This window comes from Phoxinus phoxinus (genome assembly GCF_949152265.1).
Source record: "Phoxinus phoxinus genome assembly, chromosome: 17".
In the NCBI taxonomy this organism is placed as follows: domain Eukaryota; kingdom Metazoa; phylum Chordata; class Actinopteri; order Cypriniformes; family Leuciscidae; genus Phoxinus; species Phoxinus phoxinus.
Genome location: NC_136892.1, coordinates 8,734,855 through 8,762,603, shown reverse-complemented (window position 1 = coordinate 8,762,603; position 27,749 = coordinate 8,734,855). Strand labels below are relative to the sequence as shown.

Genomic DNA, 27,749 nt, shown 5'->3' with positions numbered 1-27,749 from the left:
TGTTGCCTCTTTATGTTGTTATTTAAAAATCCATGCAAAGTGCAATTAAAGACAGAGTATTTTTTCTGTTTTTGGTTTGAAAAATGTCATTCTGCTAAGAGTAAGATGCAGTGCATGTTCATGCCATGTATCCCTGTATGTTGTTGCATTGTTTGGGCTAGATACAATGAAAAATGTCACTGTCTAGTTTTCCTCAGATTTGAATGTATTGTTAATGCTTTAGAAAATGGTCCTACTCTCAAGGTGAATGTTTGTTTCCTTAAGTGTGACTTAAAACACAGCTGGGACTTTGATTCCAAGAGGGTGTTCATTTATTTATTATTCATCCCAGAAATGGGGGTTACATTTGTCTTGCTTTTGATTAAATAAAAGCAAAAGTTGCTTTAAGTTGTCTGCTTTTTTTACTTATTGCTTTCCTTAATAAGTAGGGGGGGAAATCGGAAAAAAATCGTAAATCGAATTAAAAATAAATAAATCGGAGATATTATTTTTAGGCCATATCGCCCAGCCCTAGTATGTTAGACCCTATACCGACTAAGCTGAAAGAGATGCTTCCAGATGTCATAGATCCTCTTTTTAATATCATTAATTCGTCTTTGTCTCTAGGATACGTACCAAAAACCTTTAAGCTGGCTATGATTAAACCGCTTGTTAAAAAAAAACGCAACTTGATCCTAGAGAATTAGTCAATTACAGGCCGATCTCGAATCTGCCTTTTCTGTCAAAGATATTAGAAAAAGCAGTATCCTCACAAGTGTTCTTTTCTTGAAAGAAATGATATCTGCGAGGATTTTCAGGCCGGATTTAGACCGTACCATAGTACCGAGACAGCTCTCGTTAGAGTCACAAATGATTTGCTCTTATCATCCAATCGTGGTTGTATCTCTCTATTAGTGTTACTCGATCTTAGTGCTGCATTTGACACTACTGACCACAACATTCTATTAAATAGACTCGAACATTATGTTGGCATTAGTGGAATTGCACTAGCATGGTTTAAATCATACTTATCTGACCGTTATTAGTTTGTAGCAGTAAATAAAGAGATGTCTTATTGATCACAAGTTCAGTATGGCGTACCACAAGGCTCAGTACTAGGACCACTGCTGTTCACTCTGTACATGCTACCATTAGGAGATATCATTAGGAAACATGGAATTAGCTTTCACTGTTATGCCGATGATACTCATACTGTATATTTCTTCAAAACCTAACGAAACCTACCAATTCACAAAATTAACGGAATGCATAGCTGATATAAAAAATTGGATGATTAGTAATTTCCTACAACTAAATTCTAAAAAAAAAAAAAAACTTCCACTCGTAATAACCTAGAGTACTGTCTAACACTTGATGGCTGTTCTGTTAAATCTTCTTCGTCGGTTAGGAACCTGGGTGTGCTCTCTGTTACCAATCTTTCATTTGAAAATCACGTGTCTAGTATCTATAAAACCAAATTTTTCCATCTTAAAAATGTATCTAAACGCCATATGGTCTCATTGACAAATGCGGAACAATTATTTCATGCCTTCATGACCTCAAGGCTAGATTATTGTAATGCTCTACTAGGTGGTTGCCCTGCACGCTTAACAAACAAACTACAGCTAGTTCAAAACGCAGCAGCTCGAGTTCTTACCAGAACCAGGAAGTATGACCATATTAGCCCGGTTCTGTCAACACTGCATTGGCTTCCTATTAAACATCATATGTATTTTAAAATATTGCTGATTACTCACTAAATGGTTTAGCTCCGCAGTATTTGAGCGAGCTCTTAACACATTATAGTCCTTCACGTCTATTGCGATCTCAAAATTCCGGCCAGTTAATAATACCTAGAATCGACTGCTGGTGGTAGATCCTTTTAATATTTAGCACCAAAACTTTGGAACAGTCTTCCTACCATTGTCCGGGAAGCAGACACACTCTGTCAGTTCAAAGGTAGATTAAAGACACATCTCTTTGACCTAACATTCACATAATACATTATAGATTTCTATAATTCAATGTTAGGCTGCATAGATTAGGTCAGCCGGAACTGGGAACACTTTGCTTATATCCTGATGTACTCGTTACATCATAAGAAGAATGGCATCTACGCTAATTTTAGTGTAGATGTCATACCCAAGGTTTTCCCGCAGCCTGCCGGAACCCGATGACAATGCAGTGCTGAAGTGCCACCTAGTCTCTCCCTATGGAGGATCCCTTTACCACTCTACAGATAAAGCATTGTGGGGAAATTCGGCTCGCGTAGTGGATTAACCCGACGGAAGTGGTTCAATCAAGTCTAACTTTGGCTGGAGGGTATCTTTATTCAAGAGCCGCTATAGAGCCAGAGCAATCTGTTGCCATAAATTATAAATTTGTCGCTGTAAAGCTGCTTTTAAACAATCTACATTGTTAAAAGCGCTGTATAAATGAAGATGACTTGACTTGACTTGTGTAAGTAATTAACTGAGGAAGTTTTATGGTGATATCTATTATTTAAAAATGTTACCCTATTCACCTGTAGTGTCTCGCAGATCACAGCACTTTCTCCAGATCACAGATCAACTGCGATCCGTTGCCCCACTAATATATAGGCCTTTCATCGCCCCAAATTACATAGTAAAAATCTGACCCTGTCAAAAAAGGTGCAGTGCTTTCTGCAATTGGGTTGGGTCATGTTCACACTGTCACGGGGTGACAAAAACCTGAACAGGACTAAGATCCTGGTGAATGCACTGCGAATTTGTTGCCATGGCAGCGAGGCCAATTGCCTGAGTGACAGCAGGTGTGGGGCAATTACAGGGAACGCTGTGAGAGGGACACATGTTCAGATGGGGCTTTAAAAACAGAGAGAAAACAGACTGTGGGGTGGTTCTCCTTCGGTGTAGTACTGTGTTTGTCAGCGGGTCGTTCTTTTTATTGAGGCTGGGATGTGGAGTGGTGAAGATCGAAGCTAAGGAAGAGAAAGGAAGGAGTGAAGGATTTGTCAGCGAAAACCTAAGGAATATCGTCAGCAGTGGGAAAGACGCAAGTGATGAGTATTGGATCCGTTGTTTATATGCACTAACACTGAAGTGGTGTTGCAAGTTTGGAAGTGTGTGGCACGAGTGAATTATTACACCGAGTGAATTGTTGATCTGTCCCCAACTTCAGTCCTCTCTTTGCCGAATGTAACGACAGCTGCAACATTCTTCTGCTTTTCCTGGAGCGAAGTCGAGCCCTGGCCAAAGACTAGATTCGATCTGGTGGGAGAAAGACCGGTGGGTGAGTGCTGGCCCTAATGCACGGTGTGTGAGTGGAATTACAGTGCCTGAAGTGACGATTCACCCGGTTTGTGCTGTGAAGTGAAATTGTTGTGTGGAGAAATATTAGAAGTCTGCCGTGCACTCTTCCCATTCAGTCTTCCACCCGCTGTCTCCAAGGGAAGGTTTCGACAAATCAAGAGCCCCACTTCCTCCGTGAGAAGACCCGGCCCTGTTGAAGCTGAGTGTTTTATATATCGCTGGACTGTTAAAACCGTGCTGTGTTTGTTCCAGTGTCCAACGAAGTGGAGCGTTTCGCTCAAGTGTTCTCCCTGCCTGGTGGTCTCACACGCCCCTATTGGAAGCCTTCGCCCTGTTTAGACGAAGAGAGAGGTATATCAGTTGAAGTTTCATGTACTGTAGGAACCGTTAAGACCTTCCTGTACTGTTTCAGTGTCCAACGACGCGGAGTGTTTTCGTCCAAAGTGTTCTCCCTGTCTGGTGGTCCCCACACACCCCTATTGGAAGCCGTTGCCCTGTTCAGAAGAAGAGAGAGGTATATCAGTAGAGAGCTTCATGTACTGTTGAACCGTTAAGACCTTGCTGTACTGTTCCAGTACTCAACGAGGTGGAGCGTTCTCGTCCAAAGTGTTCTCCCTGCCTGGTGGCCTCCACCCGCCCCTATTGGAAGTCTTGCCCTGTTCAGAAGAAGAGAAGGTATTTTAGTTGAAAGCTACATATACTGTTGAACAGCTAACCTTACTGTATCGTTCCAGTGCCCAACCAAGTGGAGCGTTTCACTTCAAGTGTCCTCCCCCGTCTGGTGGTCCCCACTAGAGGATGGATACCCGACCCGAGCCCGACGGGCCGGGCCGGGTTCGGACAGATATTTAGAAATGATGTTCGGGTTCGGGTCGGGCTCGGTCACATCAACGCGATAAGGCATTGAAAATTTTAAATTTAAAACAGCTTATTATGTAGGTAGCCGATGTGCCTGATGCTTTCACTTGATGCAAACGTTCGTTTTTGTGATTAAAATACATGTAAAATATTACCATCCGTCTTCCGTCTTCCTGTGTGCGGACATTTGTTTATGTAGCCGTGACAACGAAACGCCTGCATAATGTGCGCGCGCCAGGTGTTAAGAGCGCTTGTTGCTCCGCGCGCTGATGCGCTTGTCCTGTTGACATTTCCGATTGCCTTCCTACAGTTGCTTAATAAAAGCGGGCTTTCCACACAAACAAACGTACAATTGTCATTAGTATGAGAAAAAAATGGGATTTTAACTGTCGGGCTCGGGTCGGGCTCGAACATAAATATATTGATGCCTGTCGGGCTCGGGTCGGGTTCGGTTACTGCTCTGTCGGACGCGGGCCGGGCTCGGACTGAAAAAGTCGGCCCGATCCGCACTCTAGTCCCCACACGTCCTCCATTGGAAGCATCTGCCCGAAACGGAAGAAAGAAGGTACCTCAGCTGAGTGTTCACATACTGAACACTCAGCTGAGATCGGAGATCGATTGCTCCTGTCTGCCTCGCTGTGACTGCTGCTGCTGTGAGTTTGTTTGCTGCGTCTAAGCCTCGTATTAGCTTCGCATTTCTTTCTGTTTTGAACCATCATTTATTATAAATTCTAGTTGTTTATACTACTAAATACAGCTTACTCAACATCTCAGATTAACCTGACATTGCTAGCTTCCGTTATTGTCAGCACAACACGCTAACTCGCTAGCCTTTTAACGCACCACCCGTGCGCTCAGTTATTTATTTATTTTTCTCTCGCGCGCCCGCGCCTTTGAGTTCATAAAAGCCCAGGTGAGTAAGAATCAGTCAACAAACACGGTGAGTAATGTCTTCTCCTGTTATTGTCACCTGCACTTCATGTCACATGTTTACCATAGCCTTCTCTGTCGGCAATATAGGATTTATATGTGATAAATGCAAGGAAACAGTCAGGCTGACAGAGAAGATTTCAGAACTAGAGACACGCATCCAAACTTTAATCGAGAATAGTAAGAAGAGTGCTAGAGCTTTAGATACTATTTTGGATGCGCCTAGCCTTGTGAACTCTTTACATGAGTCGGTTCCGGCTGAAGTAGAGTCTGTGCAGCAGGGCAGATGGGTGACAGTGAGGGATCGCTCTAGTCGCGGATCAAAAAAACACTTTTCCGTTCCGATAACAAATCGATTTGCCCCGCTCAGTGAAACACCCACTGAGAATTATTCTGATTGTGCCCTAGTTATTGGCGATTCTATTACACGGAACGTGAAAATAGAGACACCAGCCACCATAGTCACATGTTTGCCGGGAGCCAGAGCGCCTGACATCAAAGCAAATTTGAAAGTGCTGGCTAATGCTAAACGTAAATTCTCTAAGATTATTATTCACGTCGGCACTAATGATGTTCGACTCCGCCAGTCGGAGATCACCAAAATTAATATTAAAGAGGTGTGTGAACTTGCAAGTACGATGTCAAGCACTGTAATTTGCTCTGGCCCCCTTCCTGTTCGCCGGAGTGATGAGATAGTTAGTAGATTGTGTTCACTCAATGGCTGGCTGTCTGGGTGGTGTCCACGAAATAATATAGAATTCATAGACAATTGGAAAAGTTTTTGGGGCAAACCTGACCTGTTGAAAAGAGATGGTATTCATCCCTCCTGGGATGGTGCTGCTTTTCTCTCTAGTAATTTGGCTCATAGTCTTAGAGATAAAACATGACAATCTGGGCCTCAGGTCAGGAAGCAGACAGACTGGCTTAACCGACCGTCTGCTAGCGGCCTCACGTCACCAAGGTCAGATAAATCCCATCACATAGAGCCTCTTTCACCTAGATATCATCATATAGAGACTGTGTCTGTTCCCCGAACTTGGAAATCAAAAATACGTTCAAACCCATCTAAAGTTAAAAATTTAATTGATCTTCAACAAATAAAAAATAGATATAATACAAATGAGCAAATGATAAAGCTTGGGTTGCTGAATATTCGATCTCTTACTTCAAAAGCGCTAATAGTTAATGATATGATTACAGATTATAACCTAGATGTGCTGTGTTTAACAGAAACCTGGCTAAAACCAAACGATTACATTGCTTTAAATGAGTCAACCCCACAAGATTACGGTTATAAACATGAACCTCGTCTGAAACGCAAAGGAGGTGTTGCTGTAATTTATAGTAATATTTTCAAAACCACTCAGAAATCTAGTTGTAAATATTCTTTTGAAGTGTTGGTGCTTAATGTAAAAATATATAGTGTAAACGATAAATCACGTTTGAAAATTCTGCTGGCTACTGTATACAGGCCACCAGGGCACCATACAGACTTTATCAAAGAATTTGCGGACTTTCTATCAGAATTAGTATTGGCTGCAGATAAAGTACTAATTGTTGGTGACTTTAATATACACATAGATAATGAAAAAGATGCATTGGGATTGGCATTTAAAGACATTATAAACTCAACTGGAGTTAGACAACACGTGTCAGGACCGACTCATTGTCGTAATCATACTCTAGATCTAATACTATCACATGGAATAGATGTTGATGCCGTTGAAATACTGCAACAGAGCGATGACATCTCAGATCACTATCTAGTCTTGTGTAAATTACATTTAGCCAAGGCTGCAAAGCCGACTCCGTGTTATAAATATGTTAGACCGATTACTTCTGCTACTAAAGATTGCTTTATCAATAATCTTCCTAATCAGTTTCATCATCCCAGCATCCCGGATAGCTTAGAAGAACTTGATATTGCAACAGAAACTTTTAACTCTCTCTTTTCCAGCACTTTAGACACAGTTGCTCCGATGCGCTTAAAGAAGATTAAAGAACATAGTCCAACGCCGTGGCACAACGAGCACACTCAGGCCCTTAAGAGAGCAGCCAGAAAAATGGAGCGCAACTGGAAGAAAACAAAACTAGAGGTGTTTCGGATTTCATGGAAGGAGAGCTCGATTGCTTACAGAGAGGCTTTAAAAGCTGCTAGATCTGCTTATTTTTCAACCCTATTAGAAGAAAATAAACATAATCCTAGGTATTTATTTGAAACAGTGGCTAAACTAACGAAAAAGAAAGCTTCAAGCCCAGAAGCTTCCAAGAAACACAGCAGTAATGACTTTATGAACTTCTTCACTTATAAGATCGATAATATCAGGGACAAAATTATAACTATGCAACCGTCTAATACAGTATCGCATCAGGAAGTGCATTGTAGTCTCCCTGAGGGAAAATTTGATTCATTCATTGCTATAGGAGAGGAAGAATTTTGCAAACTCGTCAAATCATCTAAATCCACAACGTGCATGTTAGACCCTATACCGACTAAGCTACTGAAAGAGATGCTTCCAGATGTCATAGATCCTCTTCTTAATATCATTAATTCATCTTTGTCTCTAGGATACGTACCAAAAACCTTTAAGCTAGCTATGATTAAACCGCTTGTTAAAAAACAGCAACTTGATCCTACAAAACTAGTCAATTACAGGCCGATCTCTAATCTGCCATTTCTGTCAAAGATATTAGAAAAAGCAGTATCCTCACAACTGTGTTCCTTTCTTGAAAGAAATGATATCTGCGAGGATTTTCAGTCCGGATTTAGACCGTACCATAGTACCGAGACAGCTCTCGTTAGAGTCACAAATGATTTGCTCTTATCATCCGATCGTGGTTGTATCTCTCTATTAGTATTACTGGATCTTAGTGCTGCATTTGACACCATTGACCACAACATCCTTTTAAATAGACTCGAACATTATGTTGGCATTAGTGGAATTGCATTAGCATGGTTTAAATCATACTTATCTGACCGTTATCAGTTTGTAGCAGTAAATGAAGAGATGTCTTATCAATCACAAGTTCAGTATGGCGTACCACAAGGCTCAGTACTAGGACCGCTGCTGTTCACTCTGTATATGCTACCATTAGGAGATATCATTAGGAAACATGGAATTAGCTTTCACTGTTATGCCGACGATACTCAGCTGTATATTTCTTCAAAACCTAACGAAACCTACCAATTCACAAAATTAACGGAATGCATAGCTGATATAAAAAATTGGATGACTAGTAATTTCCTACTACTAAATTCAGAAAAAACAGAGATTCTAATTCCACACGTAATAACCTAGAGTACTGTCTAACACTTGATGGCTGCTCTGTTAAGTCTTCGTCGTCGGTTAGGAACCTGGGTGTGCTCTTTGATACCAATCTTTCATTTGAAAGTCATGTGTCTAGTATCTGTAAAACCGCTTTCTTCCATCTTAAAAATATATCTAAATTACGTCATATGCTCTCAATGAATAATGCAGAACAATTAGTTCATGCGTTTATGACCTCAAGGCTAGATTATTGTAATGCTCTACTGGGTGGCTGCCCTGCACGCTTAATAAACAAACTACAGCTAGTTCAAAACGCAGCAGCTCGAGTTCTTACTAGAACCAGGAAGTATGACCATATTAGCCCCGTTCTGTCAACACTGCATTGGCTGCCTATTAAACATCGTATAAATTTTAAAATATTGCTGATCACTTACAAAGCACTAAATGGTTTAGCTCCGCAGTACTTGAGCGAGCTCTTAACTTATTATAGTCCTTCACGTCTACTGCGATCTCAAAATTCCGGCCAGTTAATAATACCTAGAATATCAAAATTGACTGCTGGCGGTAGATCCTTTTCCTACTTTGCACCAAAACTTTGGAACAGTCTTCCTACCATTGTCCGGGAAGCAGACACACTCTGTCAGTTCAAATCTAGACTAAAAACACATCTCTTCGGCCTAGCATACACATAACACATTATAGACTTATATAATTAGGCTGCATAGTTTAGAACAGCCGGGACCGGGAACACTTCCCGTAAATCCTGATGTACTTGCTTGGTACATCATAAGAAGGATGGCGTCTACGCTAATATTAGTCTCTCTGTCTATCCCGAGGTTTACTGCTGTCCACCGGAACCAGGCCGTATCCAGATCTGATGAAGGACCAGCGCCAGGACACGACGATGACGCCGCTGACCTGAAGTGTCAACCAGTCTCTCCTCCTCTCCACTCCGACTTCAACCAACCGGAACTGGACAAATACTCTGATTCATTCTGAACTTCATACACTGTTCACTCATTGGCCAGAGGAGAACTGGCCCCCGACTGAGCCTGGGTTCTCCCAAGGTTTTTTTCTCCATTCTGTCACCTGATGGAGTTTTGGTTCCTTGCCGCTGTTGCCTTACCTTCTGGCTTGCTTAGTTGGGGACATTTAATATTCAACAATATTATAGATCTGCCTTAAAGGTGGATGATGATGAAATTGTTTTTTTTTGTATTATGTTCATGTTATCACTGTGAAGCTGCTTTGATACAATCTGTATTGTAAAAAGCGCTATATAAATAAAGATGACTTGATTTGACTTGACTTGACGAACGGTTAAACCTTGCCATATCGTTCCAGCGACTCGCTCGCCCCCACACTTGTATACTTACCTGGTGACCTACCTGGACGGCGTGAGGATTTCTCCTGATCCCCATTCAACGAGCCCCGGCCCGCTACGATCGTTCCTCCCCTCCCATCCCAGGAGGTCCAGAGACGCGTGAACTGCCCTGGCGGCACGAAGAAGTTTTAATTAGTACTTATTCAATTGACCAATTTTAATATAATAAAGTACTGTCATTATTTTTATTCCCTTGTCTGTCTGGTCCTTGACCCGTTCCTCGAGGTGGTTCCCGGTTTTCAGGGGTGGGTGCAGTCTGGCTTGGCCCGCCCCGACCTGTGACAACACCCTAAACGCACAGTACAGGTGTTCGTTTGGAATCGGGCCGAGACCACCTCTTCAGCTGGGTCTCGGTACGATTGTTTGGTCCGCACACCAGAGTGCAATTGCTGTATTCACACCTGCCCAAAAGATCCGCACAAAGGGGGGAAATGAACTTGAGTTCAATTCAATCGAACCAAACAAGTCAGGTGTGAATATACCCTAAGTAAAACTTTGTGCACTAAATGTTTTTAAAATCCTGCATATTATTTGAATACCACAACACTGATGGGTCTCATGTTGTAGAATCACATGGCTACTATTATGAATAATACATAATAAGCCATTGTGTCTGCATTCACAGGTGGACGTCATATAAATTCCCGCCCAGTCTCACCACGTGGCTGTCAGAAAATTATGTCCAGATGCAATTTAGACAATAAATTGAACTTATTTGAACCTTACAATAAATGTTAATATTTAAAAGTTTATTTAGACTTGCATCGTCTTGTTCAGATAATGTTGCACAATTATAATAAAAAACGACACACAGTAGAGTGTCGTTTTTCATTTTAATTGTGCAACATTATTACTACACACAGTAGTGTGTCGTTTTTCATTTTAATTGTGCAACATTATCTGAACGAGGCGATCCCCTGTACAATCACAACTGTGATCAGTCATGAGATCTTAATGGGAATAAACTTTTTATTTTTTAATGTTGAATGTAGTTGTAGTTCTTGTTGTTTCTCTTTCTTCAGTGATTCTGCTTGTTAACAGCAGGTGTTCATAATCACTAATACTCAATCATCACTTAATTATATCATTAACTTCAACACTGCTTCAATGATACTTTAACACTCAGTAGTGTGCACACACATGATCACTAGGCAGTGCTAATTTTAAATGGGCATTTTGTTCAATGTTTGTCAAATATGAATCGCATTCAGTTTATTAATTTGTGGTAAAACGATGTAATCCAAATGGATGGACATTTTATATGCAATTCAAATACATTATTCTTAAACATAGACATTCATGTTTTTTAGTGTAGTGTTAAACTAGATTTCTGCTAAATTGTGATTGAACTATATTTATTTTTGTTTCTCATTTGTCCTCCTTTATTGAATTATGGGAATTTAATATGTTGATTTTAGACCTGATGGAAGTGAATGAAGACAAACAGCAAAAACCTCATCATTTCACAAATGAAGATGAAAATTAAGTCATTTCAAATACTGAAAATAATTCCAAGTCCAAGGATCTTTCAGCTGCACTGAGTCGCACACCTCAAATCAAACCTTAAGAGACAGACAAGAGAGAACTCACTGGAGAAAAACCTTTCACATGCACTGTGGAAAGAGTTTCACTCAGAAAGGAAGCTTAAATGATCACATGATAATTCATTCACACTGGAGAAAAACCGTTCACATGCACTCAGTGTGGAAAGAGTTTCACATCCAATAGATTTCTCAAAGATCATCTGCGCTCTCACTCTGAAGTGAGATCATTCAGCTGTGATCAGGTGATAAAACACAAGAGCACACCTTAAAGTTCATGCAGATGGGGAGCCTCACATTTATTATTTTTGTGGAAAGGGGTTTTCACTGCTGAACAGTTTTAAAATTAATTTAGCTAAGCTAGTTATGTCATTCAAATTGACGTTGTACAGGTGACTGTCTGGAGGAGATGATCGAGGGTCCTGATAAGAGTTCTTTCAACTCAGGCCAGCCATACCCTGTATCCCTAGGTGAGACAATATATATTCCCTATGGCACATATGCTTATACTTGACAAAATAACTAATCTGCATTAGGGGTGGAACGGTACATGTATTCGTATTGAACCGAAACGATACGGGCGTCACGGTTCGGTGCATGAATTTACACGGAGAATACACGGTATAAAAATAAATAAAACTCGCGTGCAAATGAATGAATGTAATGCGGAACTACTGTTAGATATGCCGGTTCTTTATGGACACCTAATCTGTAGCCCTGCCTTAAGCTAGGTTTGTTTATACTTTCGCCTGCCTCCGCAGCGTGAGCCTCCGATGACTGCGCGGGCGCCACCCCAAATGGACGAGGCATTTACTTCGTGCTCGCCGGTGCAAATACTCTGATTCATTCTGACCTGTAAATGCTCCTGAATCATAATCATCCACTGTTCGCTCGTTGGCCAGAGGAGAACTGGCCCCCGACTGAGCCTGGGTTCTCCCAAGGTTTTTTTCTCCATTCTGTCACCTTTTGTTTTGGTTTTGGAGTTTTGGTTCCTTGCCGCTGTTGCCTTGCCTTCTGGCTTGCTTAGTTGGGGACATTTAATATTCAACAATATTATAGATCTGCCTTAAGGTGGACGATGATGCAATTGTTTTTTTTTTGGTATTATTTTCATGTTATCACTGTGAAGCTGCTTTGATACAATCTGTATTGTAAAAAGCGCTATATAAATAAAGGTGACTTGACTTGACTATTCTTTGAAACGAAACGACAGGGTGCGACTCGGTGTAATTGTCCTCTCTAAACCATCAGGAATCAGCGGCGAGAAGAAGTAAGGTACATTTATGAATGTTTATTTTAGTACAACACTTTAGTAGCCTACACCAAAACCACACTACAAAAGAATCATGTAAAGCAGTAAACCCTATTATAATTCCCTGTGACATTAGAGAGAGAAAAATGGATAGAACTAAATGAACGTTACATATTTTCGAAACATTTTTATTTAGTTTTGTGAACCTTTTTATAAAACATGGCCATTTATTTTTATTTAAAGGGCTTCTGTCTGCTATTGTAGGCTCATTTAGTTAATGTAAGCAATTCATTTAGATGCAAGAACTGGGTGCCGGTGCTGTGAGATGTACATGCTCGGCCAGATTCGGCTCGAATTCGTGCATCTTCAGATGTGGAGCCGCGAGCGCTGTTACAAAAAAAGCCGAGCACTGCACACCCTGTCTTTGTGCAACGCGCGCGACCGACCACACCGCAATGATGACATTTTTGCCACGGGCACCTTCGCGCTCGTGCGTCCGCACTTAAATAAGAGATGCTGTATTTTCAGTTTTATGGCTGATTGTCTTATTTTTTTTTACAAGTTACAGATGGAGTCTGGAGATGATGTGGGGTACTTATTGTTTACCGTTTACATCTTACATTACACACTTCAGGGCAGGCTGTTGCAGCTGCTCAGGGAAGAGACTGTATGAGACTAGGTGGTACAACTGAGACATGCACAATAAAAAACAATTGCCTTCTGCATTTTTGTTTTGCTTTTCCCTCCATTGTACCGAACTCATACCGAACTGTGATGTCTGAACCGAACCGTGACTTCTGTGTACCGTTCCACCCCTAATCTGCATGAATGATCTGTTTTACAGATACTCCGCAGAGGTTTTGGGATGATCAAAATGATGAGGGTCATCATCTCTTACCACACTTCTCTGTTTCCTCAGGTAAGTTATTATTTTTTCCCATTAGGGTAAGTGTGACTTTTTTAACCGGGTATGCTGTGTGCGCTTTATGTAAAAAATTCCCTGGTGCAGATACGTTGGATGGGTTTCGCGTTCGCTTTAGCTGCTTACTAGTTGTTTACTCATCATGACACATAGCAACACAGCTAAATTTTTATATATAATATATTAATATATTTGACCTTTAATTGAAAGTAGCCCACATTTCCCTGTTGATGCCTTCACAAGCACCCGTAAAAGCAGTTGAGTTGTGTTTGATTTGAGTTAGGCGCGACCGCGAAAGGGACAAAATATGCTGTATTTTTGTAATTTTGCTAATTTTACAGAAACTACATGCTTCACCCTTAAACGGTACGGCGCATCGGCTGAGGACACGCATCTAAATCAGAGACGACAAATAAGAAACACCATTGCAGACGTCAATTTAAATGTATGACAGAAGTGTTTTTTATTGAGTTAAAAATAAGCATAAAATAATAGACTACGATTAACAACCTCAGATTACAGTAGGTCTACAACAGTAGTTCTATCTTTGACAGTTTATATGTTTTCGTTAAGATTACATTTCCTTATGGAGAAAACGAACTACTTTGAAAAAAGTTTCAGTTATCACTTTTTTCTCACTTGATTAAGTCTACCGTATTTAGTTTTGTATAGTTGCTTACTTGCTTATTATAGTTGCTTTAAAATACCCCTTCATATTAATTTGAAACAAGAACATGATTCTATAAAAATAGAATTTTTTAACGTGAACGCGTAGAAAGAAAGAAAAAAACTTTCCAGCATATTTGATAAGAGAGCTGGTTTTGGTCCTAGGAGTTTATTTGTTTGGCTGCTAACGAAAACGAAAATTTGTCTCTTTCCAAACGAAAAGGAAAGTGGATGATGAACCTAGACAGTTTCATATTTTTTTGTTGAGTTGAATGGAAATGCTACCTGTGTGATATGCAAAGAAAAAGCTGCAGTCCTGAAGGAGTATAATCGCAAGCGTCATTACTTGACTAAACAAGGAGAACAGTATGAGAAGTACCAGGCAGACGAGAGAGAAAAAACAGCCGTGAAGTTGAAGAGAGAGCTAATGTCCCAGCAAAGCCTTTTCCACAAAGCCAAAAAGGATGCTTATGCTGCAGTTGAAGCAAGTTATGTGGTGAGTGATGTAACAACAATGACTGCTGCTTTTCGATCAGTGAATCGTGATTCATGCATTGACACTTCATGCATTGTCTGAACCGACGAGAGCTTTGTCTCTTTCTCCATCACACACACACAAAGAGACATGCAATGTGACACCCAAACATTCCTTTCCCAAAGAAGCACACACACACACCAAGACACCCACGTGTCTTGCACAGAGAAAAAGGACTGCTAAATAGTCACTCTTAAATGTAATAAATATATCCCTTTTTGTGTTAAGATGTGTGTATAAACCATAGGAAAGCATATATATGTCCAAGTGTAACATTAATCGAACTTTAAATGTCTATACTAATGCATAATAATCAAACGTTGTATTCCTAACCGTAAACCTGATGTGTTTCATATCATTTTAAATCTTGAGACCTTACGGAGTTGAATCTCGATAATAGACTGCAATGATATGATTATTACTATATGAATCCTTTTCAGTCGTAGAAATGACTAAACCCAAAGCTCTGTCATAAATCTACACAGCTGCGCTCTTCTCGACAAGACAAAGAAAGTTCCCGCTTTCGAAATGCTGAAGGCTATTGGCTGATCACGCCGAACGAAGGCGTGACCCATACAGTCTTTAAAAAGAAAGCCAGAGCTCCTCCTCCCTCTCTCGCGTCCTGCCTTCGTCTGCTCATCATGTGAAGTCCGCGATCGACTCCTCTCTGGAGTCCGTCTCTTTTTATTTTCTTTCTAAAGTTTCTTTTGTTTCATTTTCAAAGTCTCCTTGGTTCGTTTCCACCTACGAGTCGAACGAACGAAGCCTGAATTCCTTCAGTAACATATCACTCCCACAAGAGGCCTTCTTCAAAACTCGCGCCCTGTCCGAGGAGACACGAGCGCGCGCACTCTGCTCCGAGAACACGCGCAGGCTGGACACAGCTCGTGCACACAAACGAACTTTGCAAGTATTATTCACTCCAACGAGTTTAATGTTTTAAGGTTTGTTTCGATTGTTGGCTCTCTCAAAGGTCTGTGATTTTTGCTATTCCTATGATCATTCGTGATTTACTTTCTCTCTCTCTCTCTACAATCTCAGCGCGTGCTCCGGCACGGCGTGCCCCTCCGCAGAACTTTATCTCTCTCACCTTCTCTCTCTCATCTATTATTCGTTGTCTTGTGTGTTCACATGTAAGATATGTACAAACATATAATTAGGATGTGTAGTACTTATATTCTGTAGTTGTGCATTTATTAAAACTATATATTCAACTGTTTCCGTGAAAATGCTTGTAAAGCGAGTCAATGAGATAGATTCAAGAGCTACCGCGCTCAATATTTACTACATTAAGTAGTTTTAATTTTATAAACACCGGAAAATTAATGTTCCCGGCCGGAAGTTAATGTTTCTTGGAGTTTATGAGGAGGGATAGCTTTATGGAGAGGTTGATGGGTGGTCTTTGATGGTTTTTGCAGGACAGACACCTATTTGATCATTACATGAATTTCCCTTAAAGGTTATCTCATAATAGAAATTAAATAAGATTATTGATATATGAATGAGGAATTATAAGACGTTGTGATCGATTATTCATATATTCATATAATCTATACATTTTCAATTTCGATAATTTAATGTAACTGTAATATGCAAAATATTAATCATATTCATGATTAGTTATTAAAATTCCCTATGGATCATTTGAATTAATTCATACGGACCCAGAGTCCGAGGCATAAGGTCTACAGTGAGTTGATCGCTAAAGCAGGAAAGCCATTCACTTAAGGGCAGTTTATGAAGGATTGCATGTTAAAAGTCGCTGATATTCTATGTCCAGAAAAGAAGGGCTTGTTCAACAATCTCTCTCTATCTGCAAACACAGTGGCAGAGCGGATTAGCGAGTTGTCGAGTGACATTTATGATCAGTTGCGTGGCAAAGCCAGAGTTTTCACTGCGTACTCCGTGGCGCTTGACGAAAGCACAGACATTGCGCAGCTAGCCATTTTCATCAGGGGTATTAATGAACAATTTGAAGTGAAGGAGGAGTTGTTGATCTTGTGTCCAATGCACGGCCGTACCTCAGCCAACGATATATTTCAGCAGCTGTCCGACGCGATTGAACGCGCTGGTTTGCCGTGGAACAGACTGGTAGGCATTACCACTGATGGCGCCCTATCTATGACATGATGGGATGAGCAATGAGCATCAAACAGAAATAACCTGACACCGCATACATAGGGTGTTCGAGGCACACATACAATACAGACTGCCGACAGTTCAACAGGGCGCGCGCAGCTCTTAAAGGGGCCACAGCTTATTTCCACCCGTTACAGCTTCCATCCTACTGAACAGGTAGGCTATAGAGGGGGGAGGGGTATAGAGGGGGGAGGGCATCAGGCCGTGAGTGCAGAGCCATCTCTGCGTGAGTGGTATTTACAACAGTACAAGTACTCCACAGCGACTCTAGGGGTCCCTGTTTGACAAAAACGGAATTCCTACATAGTGTACCTTTAAAATTATATTATATATTGTTAAATATATCTGTTTAATATATATATATACTGATGTTTAAATTTTTTAAGTATGACATAAATATGTTAGTTACATAATCTGAAGTAAATGAGAGCTAAATTTCCAGAAAAATATTGCGCTTGCTTGTTGTGCTTGAATGTTAAAATGCCCCTCCTATCAGCTTTCGTTCACAGCAGTGGCCCCCAGCCAATTTGAGTTTGAGACCCCTGATGTAAGCTTTATGGTACACCTCAAACAAGGGAATTTATAGTAATTTATAGTGTTAATTTTAATTAGCTAGTCCACGAATGGCTTGGGTATGCATAGCATTCGCAGCTTATATGGACCGCACGCCACTGATATATATATATATATATATATATATATATATATATATATATATATATATATATATATATAATTCATTTTGAACAATACCCGTTCTTGTCTTAGGATAACTTTAATTAACTTTTTTGATCCACTTTACTGTGTGTGTGCGTGCGTGCGTGCGTGTGTGTGTGTGTTTTCACAGGAACATTGGAACAAGTCACTCCGAGCAGACACTCAAGCACTTTCAATTTGGCTGCCTCATCTGGTATGCTGATCAGTTAAAATATCAAACAAAAATGTATTGATGTAATGCCACTCACTTCTGTTTTTTTTTTCTCTTAGAATTTCATGATCGTCAACAACATAACGTGGACTCTGAAGAAATTCCTCATGTGAACACCAGCTTCCCAGTATCTGCCCTGTCATCTGGTATAATATGCATTCATAAAGAACAATCCTGTTTAATTGGTTGTAAAAAAAAAAGAAAAAAGTGCAATTTAACTGACTTCATGTATGGCATTTCATTTTTAATAGCAGAAAAGGAACCAAAATCCAAAATCACCATGGAGAAATTGTTTGGTTTGTGAAATGTTAATTAGACATTACATTCTACATAAATATATATATATATATATATATATATATATATATATATATATATATATATATATATATATATATATATATAATCTTGAGTAAATAAGAGTAACACTTCATTCTTGGGTGAATATGAGTGAACCTGATTATTCACATTTTTCAGATCTGAATACTAAGATGCTCCAACATATCCAAAGGTTGGAAGAGAGGCAAACTCTAATCATGAAAGACCTGGCAAAAATTAAGGCTGCTCTCATAAAGCGTGCAGATGAAGATGGCCGTGAGGAACTTTTTGAACAACAACAATGTTCCAATTCCGAAACATTTGAAGCCTTCTGTCAGAAGCTTGAAGAGGACAAAAATTATAGAGAGCTTTATGTTAGTAAGGCTACACAAATATTCAGTGCATTTGATAAAGAAAAAAAAACAGTTTAATTTATTATTTATTTAGTGTGCAGGTAATACAAATGTGATTAAAATGTTTAAGGCTAGCATCTTTTAATTGCAATAATATTCTGTATGTTTTTGTCAGGTCAACTATCTCATCCATACGCATGGAAGCTCCAATGTAGGAGAGATAGTAAGACAGAGTATGAAGAGCATTGTGACAGACAGTGTTCTCTGTCTTTACAACCGCACAGGAAAAGATGGGAAAAAGGTGTTGCCACCAGTGCTCCTGAAATGTTTGACAAGTAAGTGTTAAAGTTTGTGCATCTGAACACTGCTATAGAAAAAGTAATGTCAAGAGCAGTATTTGTTAGCAACTGATTGCGTTGACATATTGCTGTCTGTGTTTTAGGATGTGTTAAGTCTTTTCAGGGGGAGAAAGAAATAGAAGTCAAGAAGCGAAAAGGAGTCACCAAAACAACACCAGAAGCGGAATGCATCCGTCAAATAGAAATATTTGTCTCAAATGCCAACACAAGACTGAAAAGAATGCAAAATTATTTATATTAGTGACCATGGTTTGAACCACATTGTGACCACATCATTAGTATCCTGGGATCAAATTGTTGACTGGGAAGGTAGGTGATCCTGTCGACTACAACTCAATTAATAATCAATGTCAGCATTATCAGGAGAGTGTGTGTCATTTTTATATTGTCCATCCTCATCTGCCTTCACTAAAGTAAAGAAGGCATGGTGCTCTGCAAGCATAGAGTAATAGATGCCAAACGTGGGCTGTGTTTGAAAGTGTGATATTCTTGCTCATGTAATTCATGTCACTTGCACTTCAAAAATCTGTTATATGTTGTTGGAACTTTAATCAGGAAATTCCTAATAAACATTACTAAAGGAAAAAGGGTTTATTCAAACACTTTAATATATTTTTAATAATGTATCTAATGTATCCTGCCTCAAGTGGAGGAGTTCAAGTATCTTGGTGTCTTGTTCACAAGTGAGGGAAGGATGGAACGAACGGGAGATTGACAGACGGATCGGTGCAGCTTCTGAATTAACGTGGTCGATGACCCGGTCTGTCGTGGTGAAGAAGGAGCTGAGCTGCAAGGCGAAGCTCTCGATTTACCGGTCAATCTACGTTCCTACTCTCACCTATGGTTATGAGCTATGGGTCATGACCGAAAGGACAAGATCCCGGATACAGGCGGCCGAAAGAGATAGGGTGAGGAGCTCGGTCACTCGGGAGGAGCTCGGGCATCTGTTCCGGATGCCTCCTGGACCCCTTCCCGGGGAGGTGCTTTGTATTGTTTTGAGGTTTTGTTGTTTTATTTTATTGTATTAAAGTCTTTGAATGTTCGCCGGTTCCCGCCTCCTTCCTGCAACATTTAACCGCGCTACACATTTCCATTAAATTATTTACGTACTGCTAAATATAGCTAGCCTGACGTCGTCATACTCAGATTCTGGTCAGAATGTGAGTCTGATACTGCTCCATTGGGCTGTGATTATGGGGCGTGTTTCAACCGAAACAGGAAATAAAAGGCCTCTGCACTCAATTGGATAGACCTAGAACCATTTAGAGCAACGGAGTAAGTGATGTATGTTGAGTGACGCATAGTTGTCAACAGAACTTATTAGACATTCTCTGACTCAACTGTCTCCTCAAGAGTGTAAATTATCTTTGCCGGCGTTGTAAAAAGAATTTAAGGATACACAGAGGGTTTTCATTGCGCCCCATCTTTTTAGCCGCCAGCTGACAGATTAAACTTTTGCCGAATCCCGTAGGGTGGACGGCAAAAACATCTTTCCCACCGACAAATGCCTTGATCGCGGTTCTCTGTTCCTCTTTTAAAATTAATGTGCTGTCTATATCTTCTATAACAGACGCGATAGCGGAATCTACACAACTCAATTCTCCAGCGGCAGCCATGAATTCAACCCCTTTGATGACGTGGATGATTACGTTACCGTTGCTCATCTGTCCATCATCGTATAAAGCCCGCCCTGACAATTTGATTGGTCCGAACAATTTTTTGTTCGGGCATAAAAGAACCTCAACGGATCGAGTCCAAACCGAACTTCCCGACCTAAACATTTTGTTGGCGGCGCTAAGTTCGGTTGGCATCCAGGCTAAAATACAGCATCTGTTTGAACAAGAATAAAGTTTAACATAAGCCTATACTATTTAAATATCAATGTAGTGGGGTCTACGTTTTTTTATCAGTTTTATTTTGATAAACATGACACAAAATAACATTGCAACTACATGAAAAGAGATTTTATAAACATAAAAATAAAAAACATGAAAAAACTGATTTGTGAGCATTAGTGGAACTTAAGGTTCCCTTTCAAAAGCTACAATCGATGCTGCGCTGCTCAGCACATTGGGAACGTCTTTAAACGTGACCAGCTGTGAATACAAGTGTATAAACATGTCGATAGGCCCTATGCACAGCTGCACTACTTCCTGAACTTAAGCAGGCTCCTTTGTTTCCTGTCTGCCAGGATTAGCCAAACTGATTAATCCAGGTGTGTCTGACCAACAACAATAATCAGACACACCTGGATTAATCAGTTTGGCCAATCCTGGCAGACAGGAAACAAAGGAGCCTGCTTAAGTTCAGGAAGTAGTGCAGCTGTGCATAGGGCCTATAGAATTGACCCGGAGGTAATATAGCCTCGGTCGATGACGTCATTGGTGCAACATGAGGCTATAAATGGATGAGCTGCAGGTGCATCGTCAGGTCTTTAGTTTTCGGACCACTCTGTGTATGTGTGCGTCAGAAGCATCTCTCAACTCTATCTGCTACAGATTTTGCTAGGAGTTAGTTTTCAACTGTCAGTGTGCAGAATTTTCTCTCTTTCTCTACAAAAAAAGCTACAATCGATGCTGCGCTGCTCAGCACATTGGGAACGTCTTTAAACGTGACCAGCTGTGAATACAAGTGTGTAAACATGTCGATAGGCCCTATGCACAGCTGCACTACTTCCTGAACTTAAGCAGGCTCCTTTGTTTCCTGTCCTGTCTCTTTTCACTTTTCAAACAAGTGAAAAGAGTCAAATCAACAGAGTAAGTGCTGTGTCCCTCCATGTTCTCATCCTATGTCAGAACTGGATACACACACTTACTGCTTTGTTTGTTTGGGGAAAGAACATTGCCCTTGCGTTGAGCATGGTGATGCTTTGGGGATGCTTTTCTGCAAAGGGGACAGGACGACTGCACCGTATTGAGGGGAGGATGGATGGGGCCATGTATCGCGAGATCTAGTCTAGTAAGTAAGAGCATTGAAGACGACACGAAACACACAGCCAGGGCAACTAAGGATTGGCTCCGTAAGAATCATCTCAAGGTCCTGGAGTGACCTAGCCAGTCTCCAGACCTGAACCCAATAGAAAATCTTTGGAGGGAGGAACATAGGTTTCTGTACCAAATATTAAGTTATGCTTTTCTGATGTATCAAATACTTATGTCATGCAATAAAATGCAAATTAATTATTTAAAAATCATACAATGTGATTTTCTGGATTTTTGTTCTAGATTCCGTCACTCACAGTTGAAGTGTACCTAAGATAAAAATGACAGACTTCTACATGCTTTGTAAGTGGGAAAATCAGCAGTGTATCAAATACTTGTTTTCCCCGCTGTATATACACATGACGTGTCTTTGTGCCCTTGACATCGACCAATTTGACGAACGCGGGTGCGAAGGCATGCGATTATATGATGCTGCCTCAGATTGGAGAGCTGATACGATGATGCGCCAGTCCGAAGAGACGCTTGCGGGCTTTCTCTCCCCTGGGGTCGCATTATCACAGGCATTTTCAGCGGGTCAGGCTGGTACTGCGCTGTACACCATGGCTGTGTTACAGGCATACCAGGCTGATCTTAAAGATTTAAACACAGCCTGTCATCCAGACCGTGTTTGATTGTCTGATTGATATTTGGCTGTATTTATTGCTGATGAATGAAATGATTATATGAGAAATCAGATATTCAATGCAATATATCAAATGCTTGTATTATATTGTCTGGCTGTTTTTTGGCCACATTTAATCCTGAGGGACTAAATATTGAAAAAGCCAAAAATTATGGACTTTGAGCGTACCGACTCCGAGCACTTCTCTCATTATGATAAAGCGTGTGAGAGCTTACTCGGTGGTGAATCGTGCAGTGGCCAAAGTACATCTAGACTGCCCTCCTTGAGGATCTCCATGACGTTAACTCGTGCATTGGGGAAAACCTTATTCTGCGTGCATCTTTGTGCCCTCGATGTCAATTTATTAGACTATCGTGGGTGCAGGGGCGTGTGCATACGATGATGCGCCAGTCCGAAGAGACGCTCATCGTCAGCACTCCCCACCAAGCCATGTATAATAACATCCACGCTGGTGGGGGTCAGACTGGTGCTGCTCTGCACACTATGGCAGTGTTGCAGGCATACCAGGCTGATCTGATTAAAAAGGAGGGCTCAAAAGCAGTGTGGTGAGTTGCGTTCCCCCTTGTAAAGACTGGGGACCGGTTCGTCGCGCTCAGCAGTAGTGGGAAGTTTGGATAATTTTACTGACTCGGATCTTTGAGTCTCGTTCAGCAAAATGAACGAATCTTTTTTCGAGTCATTTCGTTCATTTCAGCAACATTTAATTAAAATGACATGTTAAATAGCCCAACCCCTCTAGTACTTATGAAAATGTTGATTACATTTGTAAAAATAAATCAAAATAAACTATAGGGTACTGCAGCCAAAGCCAAATTATAAGAAACTGAAATGTTTAATTAATTGATTAGTTGTTGGGTCTTAAGTTCAGGGCGATTGCAGTCTGACTCTGTTAGTTCACCTCACCTCCTGATCCGAGACATTCTTTCTTTTGCAACTTCATATGTATCACTTTTGTTCTCCGCCTCTCGTGTCTTCGGGTTCGAACTTCTCGAGACGTCGACTCGTCTGTGTCTGACTCTCTCTGATCTGGGGCTGGGCCGGGCCGTGTGACACAGGTCCGGAAACAAAAAAGATTAGTTCATCTCTCGAGTCTCGAGTTCGGGTCCGAGTCTTTCGTTCTTCCTGTCAGTCCCATAGAGGCTATGCTGTCAGTAACGAAAAGAGAAATGATTAGTTCATCTCTCGAGTCTTCGGGTTTGAGCCCTTGTCACTTGTCACCGTATTGAACACTATCACAACCTTTTTACTAAGTTATTTATTTATTTTACTTTTACAGTTACATGATGCGTTTTTGTTCTCAAATGTATATATAGTCCATGAGCCAGGGGGGTTGATCGGTATCATCGGGGGGACAAATGCTATCATTGTTTTTTGGCAAGGTATACACCTCTAGTATTAGAAAAATCACAATAGCAGTGCAGGGGTGGTAGCGAAATCCCTTTTTTCAGCTTACTTCAGTTACTAACCCCCTTAAAATAAATTCCGTTTTTGAAATCTGGTGTATATCTGGTTTAGGCTTATGCTAGGGATATTGTCAATATTCTATAATATGGTGCTTGGTATCGTTGGAAAGGGGACCTTTTAGGCTTTCATTTAAGCCCAGTACTGAATCTGTCTGACAAACACAGAGGCCACATGACTTCTTTAAACCAGAAATAACACACATTTTTTCACAATTTCCGCCTAAACTGTATGCTTTCTTTTATCCCTGTGGCATGAAAGAACACCACGGACACAAAACTCAAGCACTTCAATACTCAAGGCACTCTGATGACTCAGAAAATGTATAATATACCCATACTATTTATTTGTGAGAGCCTTAAATTAGATTTGTTCAGCCACCACTGAAGAGTGAAAAGAATGGACAAATAGGATGGAGACCTATTAGTTGTAAAAGTCAATAAAGAAACAGGTTGTAAAGTGAATATATTTAATCAAAGACTGGTTTGTATGTTGATGTCCATTATTTAATTATCTAATCATTATCATTTTCCATGTCGTCCTCGTCTTCATCTGAACTTTCTACACAGGTCACCTGGTTTTCACACTCTGTCAATTTACACATGTCTGTGCACCTGAGGCCATTTGCAAGACACATACATTGTGGGAGTGAACACATTTTTGTGCAGTTGCAGGCGAGTAGATCCAGGACAGCTGCAGGTGCTGGCTGCCCTTCCATCCAGTGCAGCACCAACTGTTCACCTTCCTCCTCTGTCTCCATTTTCCATCCTCTGCCAACAGGGCTTGGCACTTGTGGGTCCTTTTCTAAACATCTTTTCCAAATACCAGCCTGATAGTTAGCTCGCAGTGTGTGTTGCCTCAAGCTATCCTTGCACGGTGGGAGTTGATGACTATCGATTTCACCTTACTTTGCACAGAAAAGATGGTACCTGAGCTTGTTGATCATGGTGGTTGATGTTTTTGGGGCATAGAGGACACATGTAAATGCCTCCAGTTTGTTGCTCAGTTCTGGTGAGATGTCCCATTCCTGGCCCAACTTCAAGAATGTGTCTTGTGTTTCTTTGTTGTTCATCAGGAGTGTAAGTGCCCTTGTCTTCCCTTTGCCTGCAAAAGCACTTACAGTGTCACATCCTGTGTAGGCGTGCAACCCAATGAGAGCCTGACAAGTTTCCATGCCAACAGTGGCTGCAACCTTCCTGATAGCTACCAGCATTGTACAGGTTATTGTGCCAAACTTCAGGAACAATGGGGCCTCAATCTTGTCACAGAATGCTAAAGACATGATAAAGACATCTGTGTCTTCTGAACAGATAACTATAGATTGGTATCCCTCTCTTGCGGCATGGGCGGCATGGAGAAGTAGTCGTCCATCTGCTTCTTCTTGTTGACATTGAAGAGTTGACACCTCCTCACTGTCTTGATATGTGATTCTGTAACATTTGTCAATCACAGTTGCATATAGAATCTTCTCCTGTAGCTGTTCTCTGTATTCTGGCTTCCTCCATTCATTCACTATGAAGTTAATGAGACTAGTTTTGTTATTGACTTTGGTCAGGAAGTTCCTCCACTGTGTGCTTGAGATATCCTGCAACTCATGACCAGTCTCTTCACCCCGTAGAGATCTTTCACTATTTTTGATTGAGTTCTGCTTGTATGTGTCGAACACAACATCTATTCTTCTACTCTGACTGCCTTCCCTCAGAGCCATACCCAGGATTGTTGTGGCAACATCTCTGAAAGTAAGTTCATCACCTTTCACTCGTTGGACTAAGTTCATCCCATGTGGCAGAGTTTTCTGGGTGCTTTTCCTGTAGTGCTACATTTCTCTGCAAGGCTGTGGCCAAAGTAGCTTTGTTTGTTTTTCTCAGCAATCCATCTGGTGTGGAGAGTGCCCAGGGCAATGGACCAAGAGGATGAGAAAGGATATCCTCCATGTTAAGACTACGTACTTGTGCCATCACTATGATGCGTCCAAACAGAGACTGCTTTCAAGATGACTGCCCTCCCACTTGATTTCACTTCTCTCTTCTTACACATCACTGAATGCTTTTCAGCTTGTGGGTTTTCATTGTGTGGAATTTCTTTGCTGGTGTTTCTTTGTCTAGTCTCTCATCCTTGAAGTTTGCATAGCATTGCTCACCAATCTCATATGCCTTCATCAGGTCGGAGGCAATGTCTTTGGGAGCTGTTTTTGCCGTAGAGATGCTAATGAGGTCCCGCTTCTCTGCAATTAAGAATATATTTTATTGTCACCGTACTATGTACAACAAAATTGAGTGCTCACAGTCCGTCTTTACAGTATTAAACATTTTATGGCAGCTGCTTTTGGGTATAAACTGGATTTTGTTTGTTTGTGCATGTTTTGATTGATATATAACGTCAAATGGGTTTATCCATCCTTGTATGAGGCTAACCACTGCTGAAACGGCTTCCTCATCTTTCTGGATTCTTGGTGACTGTAGCTCTGAATGAGAAAGCTGTGTATTGTTGCCTTGTAGCATCTCCCTTAACTGTCCTAGGAATGCACTGCGGTGCTCAGCTGTTAGGTAGTAACGCCTGACCGCTCCAGCTTTCAGGCTAAACCGTGATGTGCCTCCAGGAGTCTGTGTGTCTTTAGACCAAAGGAATCCTCCCAAATGTGTTGTTATTTGACAGCTGCACTGAGAACTGGCCTGTCTTGAAGGCCTCATACACAGAAGGATACTTCTCTGGGAGGTTGGTCATCTGAGCAAAGTAAGGAGACAGATACCTGAGAGATGAGAGAGAGATTGATTTTAATATTTTGGCTAGCAGTCTTTACAAATTGAATTGATGCAGAATATACCATGGGATCATGGCTCTTATAGCGTGGAGGTGTAACTCCCAGTCCCCCTCACGAGACGCACGCAGAAGGCCAAGTACTACATCCTCTACCATGTCAATGTATGACATCCAGAATGCAGAGAGCTCTCCATTGTTGTGATGGAGGTGTTCTAGATAGTCTATCCACAGGGTTATCAGCTCAGCTGAATGTGGACTTTGTAGCAGATTGGTCATCTTTTCTTGGTTCAGGTCACTGGTCATGTCTTTCACATCCTCCAAGAATGACTTGATCATCCAACTCCTCTCTGGAGCATTTTTCTCCAGCCAGGGTGTGAACTCTTCCAATGCAAGTCTCATCAGTGCTTCTGAGATTTAGAAGCACTGATGAGACCCTGACTGCACGATTATAGTGGACCCTGATTTGCACGGTTATAGTGTTTACGGTCAAGGAGTCCATTGATGGACCCCTCTGCGACAACTCCAGCCTCTATGCATATGTCCTTTAGACCAGCATCTCTAAACCGCTTTCCTATGATGGCTAAGGCATTACATATTGTATGGAATGTCCCCATCCTGAGAAGAATGTTGAAGAACCATTCTCTGTGCTTCCAGGTTTCTGGATAGCGGATCTCAGCTGCTTTTGCATAGAGCGCTTGATCCATGACTACAACTATTGTCTCTAGGTGCAGTTCCTTCCTGATTAGCTCAGGATTTCAAACACTGTGCTCAACTCTGTGGCTGGTGAGTTGATGGTTGGCAGATACCCAACAATATCTTGTGAGATTGATTCCTGGTCCCTGGTGCTGATATTAAAACCAGTCCAGCTGGGGATTGTCTGATTCTCTGGATCTATTTGCCTTGCAAGTGCCCACATGATTGGCTTCTTTCTTGCAAGAAGAGCAGCCTCCTTGGTTTCCTGGATACAGTGTTCCCGGGTTGGAAGAGGTTGTGGGCCCACACGTGCACCTGGATGAATGAATGAATGAATGACTGAATGAATGAATGAATGCTTTATGTGGAATGTACATCACAATTAATTTGGATAAATAGAAAATAGATACATGATTATAGCTTCATGCTAATTTTCAAACATGCTAACCTGCTACATATACTTCCAGGCCTTGGTCTTCAATGGTGAC

General features: G+C 41.0%; 1 protein-coding gene across 8 annotated transcripts in view; it reads left to right on the top strand.

Annotated features, from left to right (window-relative positions):
- Positions 1 to 20,867, top strand: part of LOC306984087 (uncharacterized protein) — a 51,645-nt gene extending 30,778 nt beyond the window's left edge. For 3 of the 8 annotated variants that reach the window (XM_079585113.1, XM_079585114.1, XM_079585112.1), the window contains 7 exons: positions 13,348 to 13,422; positions 17,613 to 17,675; positions 17,753 to 17,839; positions 17,948 to 17,989; positions 18,171 to 18,385; positions 18,540 to 18,699; positions 18,807 to 20,867. In XM_079585113.1, coding sequence (XP_079441239.1) covers positions 13,348 to 13,422; positions 17,613 to 17,675; positions 17,753 to 17,839; positions 17,948 to 17,989; positions 18,171 to 18,385; positions 18,540 to 18,699; positions 18,807 to 18,964 — 800 coding nt within the window. In that variant the 3' untranslated portion in view covers positions 18,965 to 20,867. Of the gene's footprint in view, positions 1 to 11,643; positions 11,722 to 13,347; positions 13,423 to 17,612; positions 17,676 to 17,752; positions 17,840 to 17,944; positions 17,990 to 18,170; positions 18,386 to 18,539; positions 18,700 to 18,806 lie in introns of all 8 variants that reach the window. The other 5 variants (XM_079585109.1, XM_079585108.1, XM_079585111.1 and 2 more) reach the window with 3 other exon arrangements.
- Positions 20,868 to 27,749: the final 6,882 nt, after the last annotated feature.